The sequence below is a fragment of the Macaca thibetana genome, chromosome 1 (assembly GCF_024542745.1).
Source record: "Macaca thibetana thibetana isolate TM-01 chromosome 1, ASM2454274v1, whole genome shotgun sequence".
NCBI lineage: Eukaryota > Metazoa > Chordata > Mammalia > Primates > Cercopithecidae > Macaca > Macaca thibetana.
The window spans coordinates 192,050,858-192,077,713 of NC_065578.1; the positions used below are offsets into that span (position 1 = coordinate 192,050,858).

Below are 26,856 nucleotides of genomic sequence, written 5' to 3' on the forward strand. Positions count from 1 at the left end.
GTGAGCCATTGTGCCCGGGCTTTTCAAAGTTATTTTTAACAATTCTAGGTCCTTTAAATACCTCATTAATTTTAGAATAAACTTCTATAAAAAAGTATGTTAGGAGTATTGCATTGAAACTATGGATCAATTTGGGGATAATTGACATCACCACAATATTGGTGGTCCAACCCAAGATAAGTGTATCTCTCCATTTATTTTGACCTTTAATTTCTCTCTGCTATGTTTTCTAGCTTTCAGTGTATAGATTTTACCTTTCTTATGCTGGCTTATCCTAAATATTTCATATTTTTGGATGTTATAAATAATAGTTTACAATTTTCTATTTTTCCATTTACTGTTAGTATACAGAAATACAATTATTCTAGTAATTTTTGTGTACAGTTCAAAATTTCTGCATAGACAATCATGTTGTCTAAGAATAAAGAAAGTTCTACTTCCATTCCACTTTTGATATCTTTTCTCTTTTTTTTTCTTTATTGCACTGGCTAGAAACCCCAGTAGGATGCTGACTAGAAGTGGTGAGAACCAAGACCTTTATATTATTCCTGATCTTAGAAATACTGCAGTTAGTTTTTCACCATTGAGTATGATGTTAGTTGTAGGTTTATCATAGATGCTCTTTTTCATGTTGAAGTTTCCTTCTATCACTTTGTTGTTTTCTTCAGGAATGGATGTTGGCTTTTGTCAGATGCTTTTTATGCATCTATTGAGATGATCATATGGTTTTTCATTTTTAGTTTACAAATGTGGTGAATTACATTGACTATTAAACCAACATTGCTTTCCCAGAATAATTCTTACTTGGTTATGTGATTTATTTTATATACTGTTGGATTATATTAACATTTGTTAAGAATTTTTGCATATATCTTCATGAAGGATATTGATCTATATTTTACATTTTTAGATTGTGTTTGTCTTGTTTAGGTGTCAGGGCTTTGATGACCTCGTACAATGAGCTGAGGTTTATTCTGTCCTCTTTAATCTTCTGGAAAATTTTGTGTATAATTGGTCTACTGCCTTCTTAAATGTTTGACAGAATTAACCAGTGAAGCCATCTTGGCCTGTTGTTCTTTGTGGAAGAGTTTTTAAACTACAAATTCAAGTACTTTAATAGATTTAGGTCTATTCAGGTTATATGTTTCTTCTTGGGAGAGCTTTGGCAGTATGTATCTTTTAAGCAATGTGTTCATTTTATCTTTGTTGTTGTCTTGGTATGAACTTAACTCTCTATGTTGATTTAATGTCAAGAACTTCAGTTAATGTGAAAAATACATTTGGTTGATATACTATAATGGACAAAATAAAATGCCTTTACATTTTATTAAACTTTGTTCAGCCTGAAAATCCATGCTCATGCATATTCAACTTCCTGTCTTGTCTTAAGCATCCCCAAATTTGCCAATTCAGCATGTGAAAAGCCTTTTAGAGAACAGATTCCCAACAGAGAGAGAGGCTGAGTATTTTCCATTTTACTTATACTTTAATTCAAATGGGCCAAGACTGATTTTCATATCTTCAGGAAAGGAGAGAGGAACTATGTTGTGATTGTGTGTGTGTGTTGTATTGTGTGATTACACTTCTACTCTGAACTTTGAGACCTCAAAGACTTTCTCATTAATAAAATGTAAGTGTAGCAGCCAGAAGGAGTAATGGGAATGAAAGCATTTTAAGCAAATTGTAAAAGGGGTGGGGTCGCTGAGCTTCACTGACAACTGTTGTCCTGGTTGGCTTCACTGTCCGGTTCCATTGGGTCAGGATGGCATTTCTGGCCCCATCCCACTTCCCTGGTCCCATCAGTCGAAACTGATATGGGCTGCAAGGGCCAAAGTACACCTCCAGGGCCAGGCGGGGATCTGTCAGGAAGAGCCATGGTATGTTAGGCTTGGCCCCTATGAAAGAGCCCAGCTCATCCATATATGTGATGTAATCTGTCTGCAAAGTCTGGCTCTGGCCAAACCTGAGGAAAGAAGAGAACATACTGCAATAAGTGTTACAGTTGCAATTAAGACCATTAATTTCTTATGTTTTCTTTCAGAAAAATAATATTTTAAATGGCAATTCCATTTATACCCCCCTTTTCTACAAAATTGAATTTATTGCTTTTTCTTTGGCTAAGCGAGCTGCTTTTCTCCTCCTTCCTAATCTCTATCTGAGTTTGATGTAATGTTGGACTTTTGCCTTTGGCCATGTGGTGTGGAGTAAACTGACCCTCTGGTTTAAGGAGACCAATTAACTTAGTTTACTCATTAACACATTATTCTTTATAATACATTGCTTAGAATCTGCCCCAATGTTAGACTTTCAGATTAGTTTGTTTAAAAGTGGGATCATGGATGGTTTTAATGCTTCTATAATCTAATAATATACATTGTTTCATACTAAAGAAAACAAAAAGTATTTTACTGCAAAATATATACTTCCTCGAAAGATTTTGAGATGGCCATTCAGAGGGCCTGCAGACAGAAATAGCCCTGAAAAGCTGCCTTTGTGAAGGAGATTTTTATCTGTGGGGAAAATAAAGGGAAGTAAACAGAAGATGGAAACTAGGTTTCTCGGAGGCCTCCCTTGCCCACTCGAGGAAATATTAACTCGCAGGAGAGAGAGACTGAGAGTCAGGCACCGCTGAATGTCTGACAGAGAAACTTTCATCATAGGCTACTGACTCTGAGAGCTGCTCTCTGTGAGGTTTCATCTGCAGAACAGGACAGCCTTTGTTTGACATGCTTTCCTCCCTTCAGTCTCCTATATCCTGTGATGTTACCTCTGAAATCACCTTTAAAAATATCATGACTGTGAAAAAAATGTAATCACTCCATCTTTCTTCTAATCTCCAAGTTTCCGTTATTCATTCCTGAGCATAGGCCAAGCTAACTATGGGAGAAATTTAGTTTATAGTTTAACTTTGAAACAAAGATGGTAACAGCCCTTTCCAGAAACAAACCCCCTCCTTGCTTGGGGGTCAGACTGCTCTTGTAGAACTAACAAATTAGCCACAAGGTAAGAAATTAGGGCTCAGGAGTCATGCAGTCAGAAGTCTCCAATTGCTCCTGTGGATAACATCACCATTGTACAGCCTAAGATTGGTGCTCAAGATATTTTTCAGACCCTGCATTCTGATGGGCCAGCTGGCACTACCCGGACTGGTAAACTGGTTCATCTTGTCATGTGGTCTCCTCCCAGGAAGACCAGAAGACAAGCTTTGACTCCTTGTGGTTTCATCCCTGATCCAACCAATCAACATTCCCCATTCCCTAGCCCCAGACTACCAAGCTATCCTTAAAAAAACCTAGCCTCTGAATTTTCATGGAGGCTGATTTGAGTAGTAATAAACTCCTGTCCTTCTGTTTAGCTGGCCAGACCCCAAAAGAGGGTTCTTGGACCTCTCACAAGAAGGAATTCAGGACCAGTCCATAAAGTCAAAGCAAGTTTATTAAGAAAGTAAAGAAATAAAAGAATGGCTACTTCATAGGCAGAGCAGTGGCATGGGCTGCTCAACTGAGTATGCTTATAGTTACTTCTTGATTACATTTTAAACAAGGGGTGGATTATTCATGAGTTTTCCAGGAAAGAAATGGGCAGTTCCCAGAATTGAGGGTTCCTCCACTTTTTAGACTAGATAGGGTAACTTCCTGATATCGCCATGGCATTTGTAAACTGTCATGGTGCTGGTGGGAGTGTCTTCTAGCATGCTAATTCATTAGAATCAGCATATAATAAGTAGTGAGGATGACCAGAGGTCACTTTTTTCATCATCTTGGTTTTGGTGGGTTTTGGCCAGCTTCATTACTGAATCATGTTTTATCAGCAAGGTCTTTGTGACCTGAATCTTGTGCTGCCCTCCTATCTCGTCCTGTGTCTAAGAATGCCTAACCTCCTGGGAATGCAGCCTAGGGGTCTCAGCCTCATTTTACCCAACCCCTATTCAAGATGGAGTCACTCTGGTTCAAATGCCTCTGACAGCTGTGTGTTTATTAAACTCTCCCTATTGGAAAAACCTGCTGTTCTCAGTGCATCAGCTTTTCTGGGCAGTGAGCAAGATGAATCTGTTGGGTGATTACACCTCCCCCAAAGCACAGAGAAACTTGGTCTGGGCTGCTGTTCTTTGGACTCATTAATTTCCTCTGAAAAATCATTTACTTTTACACTTCCATCTCCCCTATCCCCAGTGAAGAGAATATTTAAACATGAACGAACTGGCCCTCCTTTGAGTTCATGTTTTCTAAGGCTCTTATGCACACATGTGCACATAATAAATCTGTTATGTTTTTCTCTTGTAACCTGTCTTTTGTTATAGGGGTGTTGGCCATTACCTTTTATGACAGAAAAGAGATCACCCCCTTTCTGCCTCTATAGTTCTTTTAGTTGGAACGTGGCCTAATTTGCTTTTTGAAACTCTGAAGAGCAGCTTATCATTTAAGCAATAAGATGAACATTTTAACCTGTTTCCTCATCTTTATTCCTACTGGGCTCTAAAGGAAAAGGTATCAAACTGCATGAATTGTTAGCACATAAAAGTGCCCAGCTCTGAGAGGTGTTCTGTGAACTGGATGAAGTTGAGCAGAGGAGGTTTTGTTGAATCTGAGGATTCCATTTCTTTTCTTCTCTAGGCCCTGAGTGGGTGACTACATTGTGGCATTCAATGTGAGAGAAGAAAAATAGCTCAGAGTAGTCTGTGCTATGTGGGGTATGCAAAATTTATCAAGCTCAGATAGCCAGGCATACGGGACTTGTCATGCTGCCCTCTACCAATGTCTGGGGGCAATTGTTAAAAGGCATTTTGATTCCTGACTAGCTGTCTCACCCATCATCTTCATGTTCCTGGAATTTGTGATACAAAGAACAGTGTATAGCCAATCAATAGCTTATATAATTTTAATGTAAGTTCTTGGTAAACAACTTAGAAGTTGACTTTTGTTTTTCCTTTAAAAACCTACTTGTAACTGCTGCTAATGGAGTGTATATTCAGGGCAATTTGCCTGTGCTCCTGGGTTGCAGTCCTCAAACTTGGCCCAAATCAGTTCTTTTTATATTAAATTTGTCTCCGTGTTTTCCTTTAGGTTGACATATCAACGCCATGTTAAATGTTTGAAAAAGTAAAGAAACTCCCTATATTCAGTTGACTTTGGAAGAACTCAGGGGTTAGGGGCATTGAGTCCTCTTGCAGTCAAAAATCCATGTGTAACTTTTGACTCCCCAAATGCTTAACTCTTATTAACCTACTGTTGACTGGAAGCCTTACCAATAACACAAACAGTTGATTAACACATATTTTATATATCATATGTATTAAATGCTATTCTTACAATAAAGTAAGCTGGACAAAAAATGTTATTAAGAAAATTATGAGGAAGAAAAAATATGTTTACTATTCATTAAGTGGAAGTGACTTATAAATATCTTCATCCTCATCATCTTTATGTTGAGTAGGCTGAGGAGGAGGAGGAGGAGAAACAGAAGGGGTTGGTCTTGCTGTTTTAGGGGTGGCAGAAGTGGAAGAGATGAAGGAGGTAGAATTGGGGGCAGGAGAGGCAGACACTTTGGTGTAATTATGGAAATACATTATAATTTCCGTCTGACTTTTGCTTTTTTATTTCTATAAAGATTTTCTATATAGTAGTAATCCTTCCTCTATCATTTGCTTTAGTTTCAGTGCCTGTATCATAGAAGGGTCTATGTTATAAAAGAAGTCAAAAGCAGTCTTGAATAACTGGAACCCGTCTGCCAGATTATCTAATGTCAATTTATTTCTGGCATGGCTTTTTCTATATCTTCTTTCTCATATGGCACTGCTTTGGAAGCACTCATCTCCATCAAGTCATCTTTTAGTTCCTCTAGTGTGGAATTAAAAGTGTCTATTAGTGGTGTCTATTAGCTCTTGAATTTCTCCATGATCCATATCTTGAAACCCTTCATCCTCGCCTTTTTATTTTGCCATATCCACAATCTTTTTCAAGATTGGCTCTGTTGTAAATCCTCTGAAGTCATATATAACATCTGGACATAGTTTTCTCCAGGATAAATATGTTGTTTTAGGATTGATGGCTTTCATGGCTTTTTCTGTAATAATTAGGACATCTTCGGTGGTATAATCCTTCCAGACTTTCATGATGTTCTCTCTATTGGGGTTATCTTCCACAGCATTGACAATCTTTTCTATGGAGTACGGTATGTGATGAGCCTTAAAGATCCATATGACTCCCTGATATAAAGGCTGAATTAGAATGTTGTGTTTGGGGGAAATTAGACCACTTAGATGCCTTCGATGTTGAACGCATGGGGTTCTGGGTGGTCAGGGGCATTGTCTATATCAAAAAAAAAAAAACTTTAAAAGGCAGTCTCTTATTGGCAAGGACTTTCTGACTTCAGGGACAAAGCATTGACAGAGCTAATCCAGAAAAAGGGTCTTGTATAACCAAAAGAGAGGAAGCTGATATTCATCTTTTCCCTTCAAGGCTTGAGGGGGTAGCTTCATAGATAGGGGTTGTCCTGATCATAAATCTGACTGCATTTGCACAAAACAGTAGTTAGCTTATTATTTCCCTCCCTAATCCTGGTGCTCACTTCTCCTCCTTATTAATAAATGGCCTTTGTGACTTGCTTTTTTTTTTTTTTTTTTTTTTTTTTCCAGAATAGGGCACTTTTGTCTGCATTAAAAATCTGTTCAGGCAGATATCCTTCCTCCTCAATGATTTTCATAATGGCATCTGGGAATTCATCTCCTCCTTCTTGGTTGTTAGCAAGCACGTCTCCTGTTATCTTGACATTTTTTAAGCCAAAGCTCTTTCTAATATAATCAAATCATCCTTTGCTGGCATTAAATTTTCCAGCTTTAGATCCTTCACCTTCCTTTTGCTTTGTCATATAATGACTTCACTTTTTCTCAAATTATATTAGAATCTATATGTATACTTTCTTATAGCAATCCTGAACCCACATAAAAAGCCGCATTTTCAATACAAAATAAAAATATATTTTACAAAAAGTGCAAGATGTCATGACTGCTGGCATAGCTGCACTAGATTCATTTATCTTGAAATGGTGGGTAACTATAGCTGCAGAACTCAATGTATAGTATATATTAAGCAACTCAATTTTTTTCTTATAATGTCATAACTTTTCTCTGCTTCTTGAGAGCACTTCCAACATCATTAATGACACTTCATATGGAGCCCATGGTGTTATTAAAGGCTTAAGGTATTGCACTAAATGTGATAAAAATATGTGAGAACCTTGAGAGATCACTTTTTACTGTGATGCAGAATTTACTGGAGCTATGAGCTGCTCAGGTGAAAATAATTAATGTCACACAGAATTTTAAGTAGATACTCAAAACACTTGAGCTCACTGCAATACCAACAGGAGGTGGCTACAAAATTATTATACTAGTACATCATGTACTACCATTAATTTTATGCAATTATGACAATATTGCATCTTTGTTTGTTTACATTTCTCTTGGCTATGAATGGTGCCATGTATAGTCTGTTAGAGTTTGTATGCATTAAGTTTTGATAAATTTTAATTTTTTAACAATAGATTTGTGTATATTTCATGTAGTAAATGATGAAACAGACTAGTATCTACATATATTTTATACATGCCATCTTTTTCTTAATTTATTCAATATTTCTAGGCTACACAATTCATCTTTGAGGTTTTTAAATTGCTGCAAATCTCCAAAAAATTGCAATTTTTTTTTTTTTTCGAGATGGAGTCTCACTCTGTCACCTAGGCTAGAGTGCAGTGGTGCGATCTCGGCTCACTGCAACCTCCACCTCCCTGATTCAAGTAATTCCCCTGCCTCAGCCTCCTGAGTAGCTGGGATTATAGACGCACGCCACCGTGCCCAGCTAATTTTTTTTGTATTTTTAGTAGAGACAGGGTTTTACCATGTTGGCCAGACTGGTCTCGAACTCCTGACCTCAGGGAATCTGCCTGCCTTAGCCTCCCAAAGTGTTGGGATTACAGGCACGAGCCACCGTGCCCAGCCTGCCATATGTTAATTGAAAAAAATTCATGTATAAGTGGACCCATACAATTCAAATCTGTGTTGTTCAAAGGTCAACTGTAGTCATTTATAGAGTCGTTTCTTAACCTCAGCACTATTGACATTTTGAGCCAGATAATTATTTGTTTTGGTGGACTGTGCTCTGCATTGCTGGATGGTTAGCAGAATCCCTGTTATCTACCCATAAGATGCTGGTAGCATGCCCTCTCCACTCACAATGACCAAAAGTGTCTCCAGATTTTGCCATATGTCCTCTGGAGGGCAAAATTATCACTGATAGAAAACCTCTATTCTTGAGTTACACAAAAGAAGTGTAATGACTGTTTACTCTCTAAATATTGTTTGATTATTGCACGTGTTCGAAAAACGTAAACTCTAATGACAATATTTAGAGCATATAAATGTTTTTCTGCATATAAAGGCACATTTTAGGACTTGCTCTATTAGCAAGTACAATTGCTTACCACTTGAGTTTTTTCCCCATTTTCTCATCAATGTCATCCATCATTTCATTCATAGTTGGCAGGGTACATGAGTCTAGAAAAGAAATGAAGAGAAAAATATTGAAAAAAACAAAGACATCAGAAATGCATAATGACATATGATGGAATTCATTTGGTTTTTATGAACTGTATTCCTGAAAATTTTTGTATCAAGAGGAGCTGTCTTTGATATTTTTAGCAAAATACCAGTTCATAGAAACAAAGACCTGAAAAGTTAATGGACCTTCTTTGGGAATGGCAAAGCTGGCCTGTAGTGAGATAGGGACAGCAGAGACAGTCGTAACTTCAAGTCACTCAGTCTCTTATTTCTGTAACATTATGGAGGACCTAATCCTCAACATATGTGCTCAGTACACTTCATGCATATAATAGCTTAATAATTTCTTTTTTTTTTTTTCTATATCTTCTTCCTAAAACTTCTCTGAAGAAAAAATCTGGTAAAACAGTTCCCTTTAAGGTTTCTGGCATTTTAAAATGAGAAAATGGAAGGAAGCATAGGATTTTAAAGATCTTCTGCAGCTATTTAAAGTGTTTTAAGGGGCAGTAGACACTTTTTAGCTTTTTGCAAATTTCACTACATCAATGCAACTTCTTTTAACTGATGATGGTAACTTATTTGCCTTTGTAACAATGGATGAAAGTTGCTCTAAAATTTGCAATGCATGAACACTTCACAGTCATCGTTAGGCTCTTATGTCAGCCTGGTAGTACCCTATGATTGATATTGGCTGGACACCCTGCTAGAAAGTACGAGGCCAGATTTTTGTTCTGCTTCATTTGTTGTTGTGTCCTAAATGCCAGGTTAGAGTCTAACACATAGCAGGTGTTCAGTAAATATTTGTGGAATAAATAAATGATACCATTTGCTTCATGAAAATGTCCTAGGTTTATGAACTGTATCCAGTCTTCTCATAATACCTCAGGCTCTTGGCATTGTTGTGCCTTTCAAAGGAAAAAGGCAATGGAAGTATTTTGCAGGGAGCACGTTTACAAAATATTTAATGATGGGGTTTATTTAAATAATGATATTTCATGGTATATGTGAAATATAAATTTATCCACAAAAATTTTAGATAATAGATATATATTTCATGATTGTTATGTTTTACTAATTACCAATAGTGTAAGTTTTTATAGATTAGTTATGTTGGGTAAGTTATACCTATATTGTTCAATATTTTGGAGAATACTTGAGTAAAAGAACATTTTTAGTAATAATGATAATAATAGTATGACTGGAGTAAATTAAATCAATATATTTGAGACATTGCCTTTCTCCATGTCATCCTCATATTCTTGATTTCCTCACATAAGCCTACTTGTAGTCCCTGGAGACCATGAGGTCTAGAGTAGAGGGAGGGAAGAAGAAGATTGTCACGAGAATCAGAGTGGCCTGACTTTGTTATTCTGACAGAAGTTGACACCAGTGAGGTTTCTGGCATACCTCCAACACTCACCAGGGCCCTTCCAACCTTCATAATGTAGCCTGACATTGCAGTTATCCTCTGCTAGTTTTTTCTTGCTTAAAATCTTGCAAAGTCCTTCTAAATCCCTATGAGAAGTTTAAGCTCTTTAACATGACTTATAAACCTGTATTTCTTGCCACTCCCTGCCTCTGCTTTATATTCCCTTCCCACCAAAATGTTTCTGGGTCCTTACACATTTCATGCTTTTCCTCACCTTTATGACTTCCTGCATGCTGTTTGCTCTGTGTAAAATAACTCACTGTCCAACTCCTCTCGCTAGAACCCCCCAAATTTCCCTATTATGGCATCCTCCACAACCCGTTTTAAGCTCTGAGAGGTCAAGGAACATGATTGTCTTGTTCTCTTTGTATCCCTAGCACAGTGCTTTGCATATAGCACATGTTCAATAAATGTTCATTGATAAAATGAATGAAAGATGGAATGGCCCGCCTACTTGCAAATACTTTAGCAGCCCAGCGGGCTTGCAGGTCTGCTGTGGGGATGGCAGCTCCAAGGGACTGAACCAAGCCAATCACAGCTAAGGTTGGCTTCTCCATTAGTGGGGGAAAGATGCCTTTAAACAAGGTGACCTCGTTGTTTCTGCTTTTTATGATGGTCTCATCAAGGAAGGGGTAGGAATAATCATAGCCTGTTGCAAAGATGACAGAGTCGATAGCCTCAAACACGGTCCCATCCTCAAACACAGCTGAGGTTTCTGTGAACTCCTTCACACTGGGCTTGATGGACACAAGGCCACACAGGATGCGGGACGGGAGCTCATCATTGAACACAGGCTCTTTTCTCAGGGAACTACAGAAATGAGAGGTCAAACATCCTTGCTGTAAATAGCTCATTTCCAAGACATACCTGCAATAGCCCATAACATTGAAATGACATCGAGCAGTTAAACATCAGCATGAGTGCTATTGAACTCTCTTCTCTCATGGCAATTCCTTTTCTAAATGAGAATAAAACTAATTTACAGACATAAAGTGGTTAAGAATGCCAACTCTGGAAGCAAATGGCCCAGGTTCATAACCTAGCTCCATCTCTTACTAGTTGTTGCTTTTCTGTATTTGTTTCTTTATGTGTAAAATTGGGGATGGTGATGGAATCTTCCTCATAGGTTGTTGTGAAAATTAAATGACCAATTATCCTTAAAGTACTTAAAACAGTTCCTGGTACATGCAAGCACTGTTGTTATAAGTGCACTATTATCATAACTTTAAGGTCTTGCTTACATGGGGGAAGTCAAACTTGCAGTGGTGGGAAGTTTTATTGCCATGTTTGGTTTTCTTTCATCAGCTGTGTCCACAAAAAAGTATAACAATGTTGATATTGCATTTTAGTTGCCAAAATTCTAGGAATAATATTTTTCAGGACGATATATTTCATTTTGATTTAAGTTTCCTTTGAGATTCTGGAATTTCCTGCAAGTATCTCAGACACAAACTTTGCAAATCCTGAAATGTGTCTCTACTTCCATATCATTTTCTGTCTATCTAATCCTGCAACCTCTTCTTTTACCTTACAAGGTAGCAAAACATAGATCGCAATGAAACCTGTTTTTTCTCCCCCTTTCTCCCTCCAGAAACTTTGGGTAATTGGAATCCTTTCCAAAAGGAAGCTTAGTTTTTAGAATGAATGAATCTCCAAAACTATGTTTTAATTGTCAAAATGGAAAGGCCAAAATATAATTTATAGATACTCTTACAAGATAAAAAAATCTTAACCAGCTCAAGCTATGGGACTTATATTAAGCATAATTTTTAAAAACTTTTATTTTAGGTTTGGGGGTCCATGGTTTGTTATATAAGTAAACTGTGTCACAGGGGTTTGGTGTACAGATAATTTCGTCGCCTGGGTAGTAAGCATAGTACCTGATAAGTATTTTTTCTAATCCTCTCCTTCCTCCCACCCTCTACCCTCAAGCAGGCCCCAGTGTTAAATGCACAAAATCAACATTTTTTTTTAGAGTTATAGCAGTCTGCATGACTTGGTAGAATAAGTGCTTTGGATTGACAGTTTAGCTCCTAAATCCGGCATTTGTTCTTTTGATTTGCAGTTCCTCCTTTTTCTTAACCTTTCTCTAAACACAATGAAACTTTTGGCTAGCATGGGCTAGGAGATAAAATTTCTCAGTTCTTTCTTTTCTTATCAACTTAAATATTCTTTTTTTCTATTGATATGCTGGTTCTTCTGCCTGGAGTAACCTTCCTAATTACTAAGTGTTGGGCCTTGTCTCTATAAAGAAGTAAATAAATGAACTGACTAATCTTACGGGCCGTGTTAGTTCTGTGACTCTCCATTGCTTTACGTGTTCCATGCCTCCTTACGGTTCTGCAAAAATGTCAGCATTTCGGGGTGGAAGAAGTGTGCACTTTTGTTTTGAGATGTCCTACTTGCTGAGACATGTTGATTAACACCGTTTTGTTATTTGCTCCTTCGAAGCACATTAAAAAATTTGAGACTAAGAAGAACCAATTTTTTTAAAGCTTTATCATTTACAAAGCAATTTTTATATTTTTGTATTACTGAATACCACAACCATCTTGAGAAGCAGGTATTATTATTGATATCCCCTTTCACCCATAAGCATGGACAAGATATTGTTCCAAAAAACCAATTTAAGTTTGTTCAGCCCTCAAAGTTCTATGTGTTAGCTTGTAGCTACCACAAATGAATCATGCATGGCAGGGTGATTTATCTGCCAGCATTATCTCCATTTCAGGTTTTTCTATACCCTTTCTGTACTGGACTAATTTCAATAAGGTTTCCAAGCCATGCATGGTCTCTGGGTATATCCTGTCACCTGTGAAACCTTTAGTTTAATGTTACTAGGCTCAATGAGACAACAAAAGTAAGTTCTAGAGAGAATAAATTCACTTAAATGAGTGCCCCCATTTAAGTACCCATTTAAAGGTATCAGGCCATAGTTCTCATGCTTAAACCACGTGTTCATCTTCTGGACATATAACCAGTCAGAGACGAATGAAGGAAGGACATTCTGGAGAAAGGATGCAAAGCGGGTAACATACACCATATCCCAAGGATAGCCATCATCCCAGACCCGACTCATGACCCAGGAACCACTTCTGGTACTGATAATGACCTGGTGGGGAAAGGCAACACAGATTTCAGTATCACTCTGTAAGAAATAAGCAAACACAACACACTTCTTTGGGCACTTCCATGCATTTTCCTCAATATCCAAGTAGGAACACTTTTAAAAGGTGGGTCTAAATAAATTGATTAGCAACCATAAAAAAGAATGAGTTCATGTCCTTTGCAGACACATAGATGAAGCTATAAAAACCATCATCCTCAGCAAACTAACACAGGAACAGAAAACCAAACACCGCATGTTCTCACTCATAAGTGGGAGTTGAACAATGAGAAAACATGGACACAGGGAGGGGAACAACACACACCGGGGCCTGTCGGGAGAGTGGGTGGCTAGGGGAGGGAGAGCATTAAGACAAATACCTAATGCATGCGGGGCTTAAACTCTGGATGAAGGATTGATAGGCACAGCAAACCACCATGGCATATGCATACCTATGCATGGTCTGTACGTGTATCCCAGAACTTAAAATAAAAAAAAAATTTTTTTAAGTCTAAAATTTAAACTAGTAGAGACAGGACTCTCTCACCACCCCTGAGGGCTGGTGTGTAGTTGTTGAAAGGATTAGAACCATACCTCTAAGAGCAATAGGGCTCTGTGTTCAACTGTGATGGTTTAATCTTCACGTACTCATAGACTAACATGGCAAGTCTGGTAGGGACCAGATGATCCAGTGAGCCCCAGTGGCTGTGGCTGGTGATAGTGGGCTAGGTGGGGGAAAAATGTAGCTAAATCTCCAGCTGAAATTAGGCTGATAAGATGTCAAGGATTTAATTCTGTTCTCTGTCCCTGGTTGTCTTTTCCAGTTCTCCCTATACACATACCCCAAGGACTTCTCCTGAGCAACCCAAACCATGGCAACCGCCTCAGCCCTGAGACAAGTCTGGCTGCTTATCTATTTTACCATCTTTGCAAAATAGACTTTAACTCTGTGATAACTGAAGGAAATTTTTAGTTTAAAAAATTTAGGTTTTATTTATATCCCTTTAAGAATTTATTTATTGAGAGCCTATTTTCTTAAAAATATGTTGTTTCTTTAGGGTCTATCGGTGATACATGATTCAGCTTGGAGTCCTCTGGGAAGTCTTCCTTGACCTTATCCAGGCTAAGTTAGATTCTCTTTTCCCTGTGTTGCTATTGCCACACCTAATTCTACTGGAAGACTCACTACCTCCTTTGGTAATAGTCTGTGTGTACCTGCGAACCTCATCTCCATCCATTGACTCTTCCTTGAAGTCAGGAACTAGCTTAACTTATTTATGCATTTATTTTTAGTTTTTCATAGTTCTGACACATAGTAAGCATAGTAAGTGCCCAATATTTGTTAAGCACCTGCTGTTGATTGAATTAATGTTAGTAAATACCAAATCATGCATATCTTTCAGAACTTCAGGGTGGTAAACACAGTGCTTTTTGCATGATAGGTTGTAATTAATACTGTTAAATAAATAAAGATTAACTCTGACCAGGAACTAGTCTATTTGGAGGTGATCGGAATATAAAATGAAAACAAGAAATAGACACATACACACTCACCTATACATACACACACTCATGCACTTATCTTTGGATTCAATGGAATGTACTTCCTTACTAGCATGGGCCACATTACCTGGCTTCACATGGAGGATGTCTCAAGTCCTCCTTGATTTAAAGGGCCACATACAAAAAGTGGATCTCTTGTGATGTGACATGTAAGTACCATCCTTAGTGCCTTGGCTGCTGACTTAGTAGCACAGCCTTACCTTAGGTTTATTTCCCAAAACCTTTATGTCATGTACCTGTGTAGCCAGACGGCTGAGCTCAACAGCAATATCAGATCCCGAATTCCCCAGACCGATTACGAGGACCCTCTTCCCCTTGAAGGCTTCTGGATTCTTATAATCCCAGCTATGGAGGTAGTTGCCTCGAAACCGATCCAGGCCTAAGTGGAACATGGTGAGTGGTTTGAACTGATTTTCAGAAATTATGAAGATGTTTTCTTTGTGTCTTTTTAAACCTATTATCGGTTTTAATTAAAAAATTCCCCAGTTGAAGTGTATTTATCCATTTAGCATTTTTTGACATTAAGCCCCCTAAAACTTACTTTTAGTGTCTTAAAAAGTCTTAAGGCATGAGAATTTATGTTTCGATAATAATAATGGTTAATATTTATTGAGTTAACTCTGTGGGCTAGATCCTCTGCTAAATGCTTTACGTGTTTTAGCCATTTGATCTTGATAACATCCCTGCATGGTAGGCTATTGTCCCTATTTTAAAAGATGAGGAAATTGAGACAAGTTAAGTGGTAAAGAACTAGTGGAATAATAAGTTGAACCCAGGTGTTCTGATCCCATGCTCATAAACATTAAATATACTGCCTGTTAACATTAAGAATTTTAATCTTATTTTCCTTCTGAACCTTCACTCTTTAATTTGCCTTGGCCTACAGACATCATACCTAGATATGGGAACTCTAATATCTTTGAGTAGACTGTGTTCCTGTGGCATGGAAGGCACCTATATGTTGTATTTATTTGAGGTTTGCCACTTTTGGATGGTAACGAAGCGTACTGCTATACACACACCCATGCGTGTACCCACACACAAATCACTGAGATTTCTAAAGTTTATTTGCAAATTGTGGATGAAGATGAAATTAGAAACTTAGGAGTCTCCTATAAATAACATAAGCCATTTGGCAGTTGGACTCCTTTTTTTGAATGTAACTGTGCTCGGAGATCCCGTGTGCTGTCAGAACTTATATTTCAGTTACTGTCTGTAAAATAGGAACTTGTGTTTGTCTGATCTCTGGCTTGCAGGTCCTTGATTATTTTAATATAAGGACTTGTGAAGCTATTTATTACTACATCTATCCTATCATTAAACTTAATTTTTTTTCTTTTGAAATCTTTGGGACTTTAAGAATAATCATTATATAATATCTATAGAAATATATGTTTCTAACTCTTGAGGTTTGCATATAAAGTCCCTAGATTATTATATATTTTTCAAACTTACCAGGAAAGGAATCAGTTGGCAGATTGGGGTATACGTGATGTCCTGAACAAATCATTACAGCATCAAAAATAGTAGATTCCTGTTTCCCATCCTTTTCAGTAACAACAACCCATTGGCCCGTGACTAAGAAGCTGGTACATTTCTTTATACTGGAAACCAGGGTCTTAAAGAAAACCAGAAAATTTATTTTTCTATTTACAATTCTGTATGTGAAAATTTTTTTCCTTTTTGCCTTGTTTCTGTGGAAGAAATAACTGTTATGAGCTCTCTTGGTCATTCAGAGATGTATAGAAAGATATTAAAATTGGAGTCACAGTGAATCTTCAGTGAGTATTTGAATCTCACAAGAAAAATTACTCACTGGAGTACATTTACTTTTTGACATCAAGTTAGTAGATTTAGGGGTAAATCACACTGAATATTTTTGTGAATGATGTCATCTAACAAATCTGTGTTACTTTCTTATGGCTACCCTCTACTGACTTCCTCCTTTTCTGACCTCGTGTTCCATCTACTCAATAAATAAGGGACTATCTCAAGGTTTGATCGTTGGCATCTCTTTTGCTCTGCATAAATACTCTACCTTAGAAATATTAGCAACTTTCATGGTATGAATATACAAATACATCTATCCTTGGTTTCTCTTCTATCCAGTTTAGCTTGACCTTTCCATCTGGAGGGCCACCTAATACTTCCTCATATGTAGCAGGTTTTGATTGACCTACTTAAATTTCCTTTGAAACTGGCTTCTGACTTTATTTCTTTGAATGATGACATGAACCTCCCAGCCACTTATGCTTCAAATCCATGACTTCTTTTCCTTGTTATTTCTCCATCCTTGCCTTATGTTTAAACAATAATTTCTCTCCCAATCTCACGCTTTCTTTCCATGATTGCTAACACTGCCTTCATTCAAGTTCTTATCACTCCCTTGCATGGACTATGGCAAAAACCTATAACTAGCCTGTCTTCAACCTCCCATTTCCTACAAGCCATCCTTTGTCCTGCTTGTCAGATTAATCTTTCTAAAGGACCATATTCATTTCATGTCTCCTGCTCAATTTCTGTTACTTCACAGCCTCTAAAACTTATTCTACATTTCAAATGCGATTACTATTAAGTCCATGCAATTTTGTTCCAATGTACTCTTTTGGTTTTATTTTCTGTTATTCCCACAGACTTTTCTGGAACATATGCTGCAGAGTGCTTCCCTAATGTCCATTCTCCCTTCATTCTTACTAACAGAACCCTGATTTTGTTTGGAGTGACAACATACCCAGCAAAGGGATGCCTTTTCCAGGTTCCTGTGCAACTAGGGTGGCCTGTGAGATATAAGCAGACAATGTTGGACAGGTTTTTCAGGAGAATTTGTAAAAGGGGAGCTGATTCAGCTGGGAGAACATCCGTTTGCCCTTCATTCTTTCCTTTTTTTTTTTTTTTTTTGGCCTAGAAGGCAGATGTGATGACTCCAGCTTCAGCAACTGTTTTGGACCACAAGGCAAACCTCATGATGTAGGCCTCATGCTAAGAAGGGTGAAGCTGAATCTTTGATGACTTTGGTGCCATCACAGAAGCTCTGGGTGTCCCATCTTTGGACTTGTTTTACATGGTTGTAAAATAATCCTCTGTTTTTCAAAATCACAGTATTTACACACTAGTTTACTGATATATGTGGCCATATCTCATCTTAGCAGATATATCTCCCTCCTAGCCAACTTGGTTTGCCCACTGTTCTCCAAATGAGCAGGGCATTTTCCCACCTCTCTAATTGTACTCATGCCACTCATTTATCTAAAACACCTACTAAATACAACTAAATTTTACCTCCTGTAGAAAATACCTTCCCCCAAAGTGTTGCCTCTTGCTTCATGATCTCCATAGCATTGTTTTATTTATAAACAAATCATAGATAGCTTTAAAAAGTTTTCTCTTTGTTTGAAATTGTTACTGGAATCTTATTACTTACTCTTTATATATTTATTTTGAAATAACTTCTTGAGAGCTGAGTCTTAGACCTCTTTTTCTTTTACATGTAGCACATAGCACAATCCTAGCACACAGTAGGAACTTCATTAATGTTTGTTGATATTAATACTGTGATGGAAGCAAATGAATGTAATGAATGAATGGAATAAAATGACTATTGGAAAATTTTATTTTCACTATACATTTGGGACTACTCCAGGTAAAAGAATGATGCAAATATCATCACAGTTCATAATTCTGCTGATTGTTTTTCCCACTATATGCATGTGTTCTGCATTTAACAGCAGTTAATTGAGTTCCAAACATATGGACAGAAATGCTCAATAAAGAGTCCCAAACAAATGTAAAACATTATTCTCACAGAAACAATGCTGAAATCTTAAGTCTTTTTAGTAAAAAAAACTTACGAACCGAGTGGGTAAAAATGGGGGCAATGACTATATTTCCCATTTAAGTTGTTAACCTTTTCATAATGTAATGGGAGAATTCCTACCAAATGCTGTGGTTTTTTGAACCACAACTCGTTGGCATTGAACTGACAAAATTCCTAATATATACTAAAGAATTTTGGATTATTTCCAAAACATCAGAGCATGAGGGTGGAAAGTGGACAATGACGGGATAGTTGCCTCCATTTTCTAAGGTAGTCTGAAAGCTCTCAGGGAGTAGTGGACTAATAAGTCTAGTAGAAAAAAAAATCAATGCATGAATGCTTTATAATCAGAGCCAACCTTTGATTACTGAGGTGCCCAAACATTTGGCTCTAATTTTTATAATAGTTTGCTGTCTCCTTTTCTCTAATCTACACGTATATTAATTTCAACAGTACAAGTTATGACGCCCCTACCTCAAACTGTATGTATCTTAAAAGATCCTTCTTTTGAGCAAATGTCTTTATATATTCCTGGAGCTTGCTGTGGTGCATATAGTTTGGGTAATCATCTGGGTAAGGGAAGTCTGGAAAGCACATCATTTCTTTGGAAGAGTTCGTGAACACAGACTGGTAAATGCTGGCTCTGCCTTCTTCTGTGTGGTCCTAGGGAGAATAAGAAAGCTTAAAGAGAAAGCCAAGAATTGTGTTCCCTTCAGCGAACACAGCGGTTTAATTCTTGGTTGACTAAAGAACCTGTTAATATTTAAAAGCATAAACAAAAATTAAAAGCTCTCAGTAAGATATGGAATGGAAAGCCCTTCGCGTAGCACCTGGCACAGAACTGGAGATCTTTCTACGTGAATCCTCTTGCTGTAATTACACTCAGTGTTAGCTCTGTCTTTATAGTCACTTAGTGGTTTTTGCTTTTTCCTGTGCCACCACTGGATCTGACCTTATACTCAGGTTAAAACAAACAAACAAACAAAAAACAAAACAGTTTACAGGAGGCTTTGACTTCCAGCCTATATATTTGCTATTGGAGTTTAGCAAACTCTTCGTTGGCAACAACCCGATATTGAAGTGGTTTCCCAACTTTGGCATAATCAGAATCACCTGGAGGGCTCCTTAGACCATAGATTCTTGGGCTCTATTCTTAGAACAGATTCAATCTGTCTCGGGTAGAGTCTGGGGTGGTTTGCATTTCTAAGAAGTTCCTGGTGATGCTGATGCAGCTGGTTTAGGAACCACACTTTGACAACCACTGCTCTGTTGTAAATGAACCCTGTTCTTTAGCTCACCAGTTGCTGGCCTTCACTCCTCACCAAAGAAACACAGGAAACCAGAGCCCTTAGAACATGTGTTAGATCTTGGCACTTCATTGTAAAGCCTCTGTGTAATTGAAAAGTGGCTTATCTTTTAGAGGCAGTCAAAGGCTACATTGAAAATAAACATTTCCTCTCAGTCGTGAGGGGAGGGTAAAAGTGCACACAATGTGCTGCCTTGAACATACATTTCAGAGCTGGCAGCTTCTGCTTCCGAGGTCCCGAAGGGACGCTTGTGCAATGGGGGAAAGAGATGGAATGTCACGTTGCTGATGGATTCAAGATGTGTATCTCCCTCTCACACCAGATGACCTCTGGAAGAGGGAGACAAAAAGTGCTGGAAAGGGTTGAGAGGATTGTGTCCCAGTAGGGAAGCAGGCGGCTGCCCGAAGCCTCAGTATTTTTTCTGAAGTTGAAAACCCAATCTTCCTCTATTCATGGTTGCTGTATTTCTCATAAGCATGGAAGCACAGGAATTTAAACTTTTAAAAGTGTTTGTGGAGGTCAGGAAAAGGGTGAAGGCTCAGGCCCAGCAGTTTGGCAGGCTGAGTGCTTCCCTTTCACCCACAACTAGTGCCTTTTACTGATGGTTGTGAGGAGGAGGAGAGGTTGGAAGGCGTTTTTTTTTCAGCTGCCCATTGAAAGGAGGCAGGGCTGAACTGTGGGATGGAGCCTGGTTAAAGAATGTGAGACTCTGTTCTGGGAAACAGATGCTAAGGCCTTGGACTATTTCCATCTTGAAATATTTTTATGCCCCTTGACCCCAGGCAATTATAACACAAGGAGAGAAGAGTATGTACACTACAGCTCCTTGGAATTTTTCCTAAAACACTGTTCTCCAAACAAACACAGAAAACAAATGTATTATATAACAAGTCAGTTGCTCCAGGGAGCATGCATTTTTATTATTTCAATATGAGGTGTGGTTTGAGCCAGTAAGGAGGAAATTCAACTTAGGCTCTGCCTCTAGCTGAGGGAGCTTGCCCTAGAACCAGAGATCTAAGCAGCTGTGGGCACCATCTGTCTTAGATGATAACTGTGTTCATCTCTCATCTTTCCCACGAGAACATAAGTAACTTGAGGGCAAAGGCAAGGTTAATTTCAGAATGTTGTACATGCATCTGAGCAGTCTACCTTGATCTTCTTTCCTATTCCAGCTCTGCTTATGAGTCCCATATCTCCTTGTCTAAATATGCCCTTGAAATACGCTCAAAAGTTGCCTTCAACTTTCTCATGCCTTTCCTTACCTTCCCTCTCAGCTACTGCCAAATCATCTTTAGCTTTACTAAGCTCCCATTATCCTTACTGCCCTCATTATATAGTCACTTATAGTTATTCTAATACTTGTTTTCTCACTGCTTTTACAGTGCTGACTGGTCTCTTATCTGCAGCTATGCTTAACATAGTACCCTACACATAATGTACTCAGTATGTATTCATCGAATGAATAAATGAATAAATGAGTGGGAAAAAGTTCAAATAGTCCTGGTTACAGCTGTTGCAATCAAAATGCTACTAACCTATTGTTAAGCTTTTTTTTTTTTTTTTTTTTTAAATGGTGTCTTTCTTTGTTGCCCAGGCTGGAGTGCGGTGGCATGATCTCAGCTCACTGCAACTTCTGCCTCCTGGGTTCAAGAGATTCTCCTGCCTCAGCCTCCTGAGTAGCTGGGATTACAGACACCCACCACCACACCTGACTAATTTTTGTGTTTTTAGTAGAGATGGGGTTTTTTCGTGTTGGCCAGGCTGGAACACCTGACCTCAGGTGATCCACTTGCTTCAGCCTCCCAAAGTGCTGGGATAATGGGCGTGAGTCTTCACACTTGGCTGTTAAGCAGCTTGTTATTAAGGCAGTAATAAAATCTTTTGAGGACATGAGGCCCTATTTAGGAGTGGATGAAACTGAAGACACACTCACATTCAGCCTGCTAGTATGTAAATCCCATTTGGTTTTCATTTCTCAGAAAAAGCAAATAGTGAAAAGTTCAGAATTATCAGGTTTCTGTCTGCTAGAACACCTTCTAAAAAAGGCTTGTAAGATAAAGTCTTATGTAACACGTTAAAAAAAATTCCTCTCATTATATATTGTGCCAAGCAACTTTTCTAACAAAAGAAGGAAGGGTTGGGGTGTGTGGAGGGGGCTAAAGTTTTCAGTATTTGTATGGGTCCATCTCCTCACCAGGCCTTTGAGTAGAATATTGCTTACAGACATGACCTTATGGAAAAGAGGAATTTCCTCTTGTGGATAACTCAGAATCCAACTTTGCATCTTATTGATAACTCAGAATCCAACTTTGTATGTTATTGATCTTTGTATCATATTATTGCTTCCTTAAATAAAAACTTTCTGATCTGGCTATATTAGCTAACTCATGGATCCCTCTCTGCACACACCATATTCATCGTCTTTTCTGTGCCTCCTGATTGTTAGTCTCTATTACCTGGTGCTGGTACACAGCCAATGCCTGCATAGGTCTATGGAGTGCCATTCGCAGACTCTGTTGGGAAATGCACTCTCTAGGAGTTGTGTCACAGGGTGTCCTCTATTTTGCTTGTCTGGGGTTATCCTTCAAGGCTAAGTGTCATCCCTGTGGGAGGTTTACTTTGACCTACTAAGATTTCCGTAGTCCACCCTCTTCTAAAAGCTCGAGGTACTTGTCCATTGAATTGATGGTGACAAGGTCTATCTTGTTGTCGTGATTATGTAATCTCTTATTTAAAAGTCTTAGGCCAGATATATTTTGGAACGTGTACATTTTTGGATTTCGCTCCATAACACTCCTAGACAGATCTGGGGCAGCAATCTGTCAAATGCAATAAAATTTCTGCTGTACAACAGAAAGTGAGCCTTAGCCTCATGTTGATCCAATTCACGTTTTTTTAACCTTATGATTTCAGAAGAGATTCTGCTATCAAATGAGTTTTTGCCAATTTGCTATCAAAGGATTGTGGAATTATATTATGGTTTGCTTAATCAAATGAAACGGAACAATTTACAAAGAGTGATTGTATTCCATATTTGTCATTCCAGTACTTAGCACAAACTACCAGAATAGATGCTCAAGCATAATTTAATTGTTACTAGGGAGATGGTAGAAAGCCATTTTATGATTTAGTCTAAGCTGTCCACATTTCCCTGAGCAAATGTAAATAAGGAAAATTAAATTCTTGAAAAATATTAACTCTTGATTACCCCCTACTGGGAAATAAAAATTAATGACCTTATATCTCATGGAGTGCTTTAAGGGTTACAAAACCAATTTTTTTTAAAAAAAAAGCTTGGAGAAGAATAAAGATGTGTTCTAAGTTAGCACTAATATACTCTGCTGGAGGAGGCTATTGGTGCAGGCAGGGCAATAACTGAGACCAGGACAGGAAGTAGTTACAAGACGAATGATGTGAATATAATGTTTTCAAGCCAAATATGTATCATCTACAACTGATTACAATGACTGGGAAATTCAGGACAGAAGAACTAGAAGTTTCTCCAAACTTGGCTTTGAAATTTAAAAAAAAATGTGTTTACAAGGACTATTTCCTAATTATATTATTTCTACGGTGAGTCCAAATGGCAAAGACCATAAATTTTCTCTTTGGATTTGGAGCCGATAGACTATTCAACAACTGCACGCACATCACACACAAACATCATCTATAATAATTTCTATCTGCTCAATAGACGTAAGTTAATTATAGAATCATATCCTCTGCATTTGACAAATGGGCATTTGAGGTCCAGGGAAACAAAAGCAACTGGCCTGAAATCTATCTGCTTAGAAAACCTACAAGTTGAAATTAGAACTCAGGACTTCTGACCTCAGGATCTCAGTCCAGGTTTGTTTGCCTCTTTTCCAACCATGTTCCTAGCATTTAAGAGCAATAAAGAATAGAATCGTTTCAGTTACCTGGGAAGGCCATGGTACATTTTTAACTAATTACTAACATTAGTGCCCTTTACAGCTTGGAGATCTGGACTTCACCATGCAGGTGATGATGTTTTATGAGCTGAAGATGTCCTTGTCAGGACACATTTTGCTGGTGTGAAATAGTTTTTTGGGCATTAGTATGATGGGAGAGGTAAGATTTTACTTTCCAGATCTGGAGCTTTTGTGACCTGCCTCCTAAATCTGAATTAGAATTGACCAAATTTGATTTGCACTGGAACCCATCTCCTTTCACTGGTGTTCCAATGATGTGCCACTCACTGAGAATTTCCACAGACCTCCAACATCATTGCTCCTTTCAAAGCAAGTGGGCTCCAGCCCCTCCTCCAGACAGCACCGTATGGCAGCCAAGCCACTGACTCCAGCTCCGATGATGCCAACCCTCTTGCTCATGATTGCCTGTAGGAGAGTCTGGAGAGAACACCTTCAGAAGAGTGTCTTTAATACTTACGATTTTTTCAGTAGAAACTATCAGCCAAGGTTTATGTATCAGGAACCTCACTCAAACATAAGAAGACATAGATGCACATTGATAGTACATGCTCATTATTTTTACCACTTTTGCTATAATAAGATACTAAAACTAGCTGCTTCTGATTATTCAATATGTCAAAAATAGCAGAGTCAGTGAATGCTAGAGCAGGAAGGACCTTGAAGATCATCAATCCAATGCTCTCAATTGCAGATGAAGCTTTGGCATGCCGAGACTAGAAACTACTTCTTCAAGGTCTCAGAGGTAACAAATAAAGGAATGGGAAATAGACGTTTAGCCTACTGCATGACATCCTCTGTACAAAATCACTTCTTATTTTGAATGCTCTAAGATGCTTCATCTCTTAAGTAATCACCTTTCTCTCTCCAGAGAATTTGCAGTTCTCTAAATGTGGAAGAGAATGGCATTTAACAATATCTTTTGATGTAAAAATTGGGAAAGGGGGAGGAGTTATTCTTAAAGTAAAAATTCCTTTTTTTCCTTGTATTTTTAATGGTATAGGGCCCTAGTAAAATCTGAAAGCGAAGGACTGAGTGTGGTAGGGATAAGAGAAGAACAGGGGAGGGGTGGGTGGAGTAAAAAGAAGAAAGGGGGTAGGAAAAGGGCAAGACTGAAGTCCCTGGTTCTTGTTACAAAAAGTATAAAACAGTGATTGCCATGGCCACTGGAGCTGTAAGGTGAAACTCCTGGGAGATTAGGGGAACAATGATTATTTTATTTATTTTTGCTTTGGAAATATAGAATATATAAACAAAGGCTATGCACCTGGACTATAATGAAACGTTTTGTTGTGCCAACAGTGAAAAGTAGCTCAGATTTCTGGAAACTTAGGAGGGCCTGATCTGAGTTGCTGATCTAACTCTAGTAGAGGAGCTTGTAAAACTAGTGAACTCAAAAGATAGAATTGTGGTCTTTGAAGCTTGTCTCTGGCTCCCTCATGTTTCTATACCTGTGCTTCCCGCTTCTGTTTCCCTCCTTCCCTTCCTCTGGCCATTCCTTTTACTGTACTGACAGCCTTCTATATGTCAAGCATTATAATAGTCTTTTGGGGGATTCAAAGATGAGAAAACACAGTGCTTTCCATCCAGAACCATGAAGTCTAGTGGCGAGACAGATGATAAATGTCACAGTGGAAGTATGGTTCAGTGTAATGCTAGCATGTAGGAAGAAAAATCTAAGTCCACCTGGAGGAAGAATAAGAGAGGCTTCAAGGAGCGTGAGAAGAGCGCACTAAATCATGCACTTCTATCATTCTTCCTTCAAGCTGAGTCTTGAAGTAAGAATAGATGCTTTCCAGACAGATAAGGGACAAGAAATAGAAAACAGGCAGAGAGAAAAATATGTGCAAATGCATAGAAAAGTAAGAACGCATGACGGGGGAACTATAATTAGTTCAGTTTTGCTGGACCATAGGTGATGGGAATAGCAGAATATGGGTTAAACATGCAGGACCCAGGTTATGAAGGATACTGAAGTGCCGCAATCACAGGTTTGGATACCACCTTCTGGATCATGATTGTCCATTCGAGAATTTTGAACAAGGAAGTGACAACATCAGACCAGATCAGATTCACATGGAGACTGGAGCAGATGGTGACTAGAATCAAGGAGACCAAAAACCCAAGATGTTATTTCAACAATCTAGGCCAGAGAGGCTGAGGACTTAAATTAGAGTAGCATCAGAGAAATGGATAATAGAGACAGGATATATGAGATATTCAGGAATTAGATGTTTGGGGACCTGCTGACTGATTATATGCTTAATGCTTCAGCAAAAGTACTCCTGTTTTTTAAGATTTCATATTATGATTTATATGCATATGCTCATGATTTAGTGCAGGAGATAAAAAACACTATATTTCCTGAAGAAAGGTGTATAATACAGGGAATTCGGTGCTTGCAAAAGGTCGAAGAGCTGAAATAAGCAGAAACTAGGAGATTGCTGCAGGAACCTCCTAGACCTACACCACTAGAGCTACTATCCAGAGGGCAGGAAACTGCTTCTATCACTGCAGATGCCTCCAACATACAAACTGGGGGGCTAAAGTGTGGAACATGGAGTTCAGCTGATGAAAGCACACCTGTTGGACTATATTTGCCCATCAACATTGTAACAAAAATTTAGCTTTAGCTTCCCTTTGCCTTCTGAGCCTAGATGACTATCTCACTGGCAAAACTAATTGCATCCAAGCCCTAACTGTAACAGAGTCTTAGAAATGTGGTTTTTAGCTTTCCAATTCTTGTAATACATATATTAAATGAAAGCCAGTTCTGCCTTCTTATAAATTTAAGAAATATTCATACTATTATCTAATATTATAGTTAAAAACTCAGTTATTCATCTCTTTGTATATTTTCTGATAATTCTTGCAGGAATTTAGATCTCCTGTAAAATAAGCAAATAGGATTAATTAATTACTAATGTCCCTTCAACATTTTGTGAGTCTCTTAACTTCCTGCATATACCTCAGTCAAGCTTTTCAAATATAGAAAATATAATTTTCTGAAAGGGTTAGAAACTTTTCCATCAACATCATGGGGAGGAGGAGTGAAAGCATAAGGCGATAAAGGAGAAAAGCCTCATGCTTCCTTTCCAGGACCCCAGGCTTCCCCTAGCTGCAGACTCAGCTG

The 26,856-nt window shown here is 38.2% G+C and overlaps 1 protein-coding gene across 1 annotated transcript; it reads right to left on the reverse strand.

Annotated features, from left to right (window-relative positions):
- Nucleotides 1-1,009: 1,009 nt before the first annotated feature.
- Nucleotides 1,010-26,464, reverse strand: LOC126950496 (putative dimethylaniline monooxygenase [N-oxide-forming] 6). The gene is made up of 8 exons (XM_050784135.1): nucleotides 23,994-26,464; nucleotides 18,941-19,129; nucleotides 16,108-16,270; nucleotides 14,889-15,031; nucleotides 12,896-13,095; nucleotides 10,438-10,793; nucleotides 8,479-8,551; nucleotides 1,010-1,963 (listed from the first exon to the last, which is right to left on the reverse strand). Exons 1-8 carry the CDS (start codon nucleotides 24,123-24,125, stop codon nucleotides 1,621-1,623), a joined length of 1,599 nt encoding a protein of 532 aa, XP_050640092.1. The 5' UTR covers nucleotides 24,126-26,464; the 3' UTR covers nucleotides 1,010-1,620.
- Nucleotides 26,465-26,856: the final 392 nt, after the last annotated feature.

Excerpts from the sequence above, each read along its gene's own strand:
- LOC126950496 (XM_050784135.1), bottom strand. The coding sequence starts at position 24,125 with ATGAGCAAGAGGGTTGGCATCATCGGAGCTGGAGTCAGTGGCTTGGCT. Across the intron at positions 15,032-16,107 it reads GCCAACTGATTCCTTTCCTG|GCCTGGATCGGTTTCGAGGC; the intron begins GTAAGTTTGAAA and ends TGTTCCACTTAG. Across the intron at positions 10,794-12,895 it reads GGCCTGATACCTTTAAATGG|TTCCCTGAGAAAAGAGCCTG; the intron begins GTACTTAAATGG and ends TCATTTCTGTAG.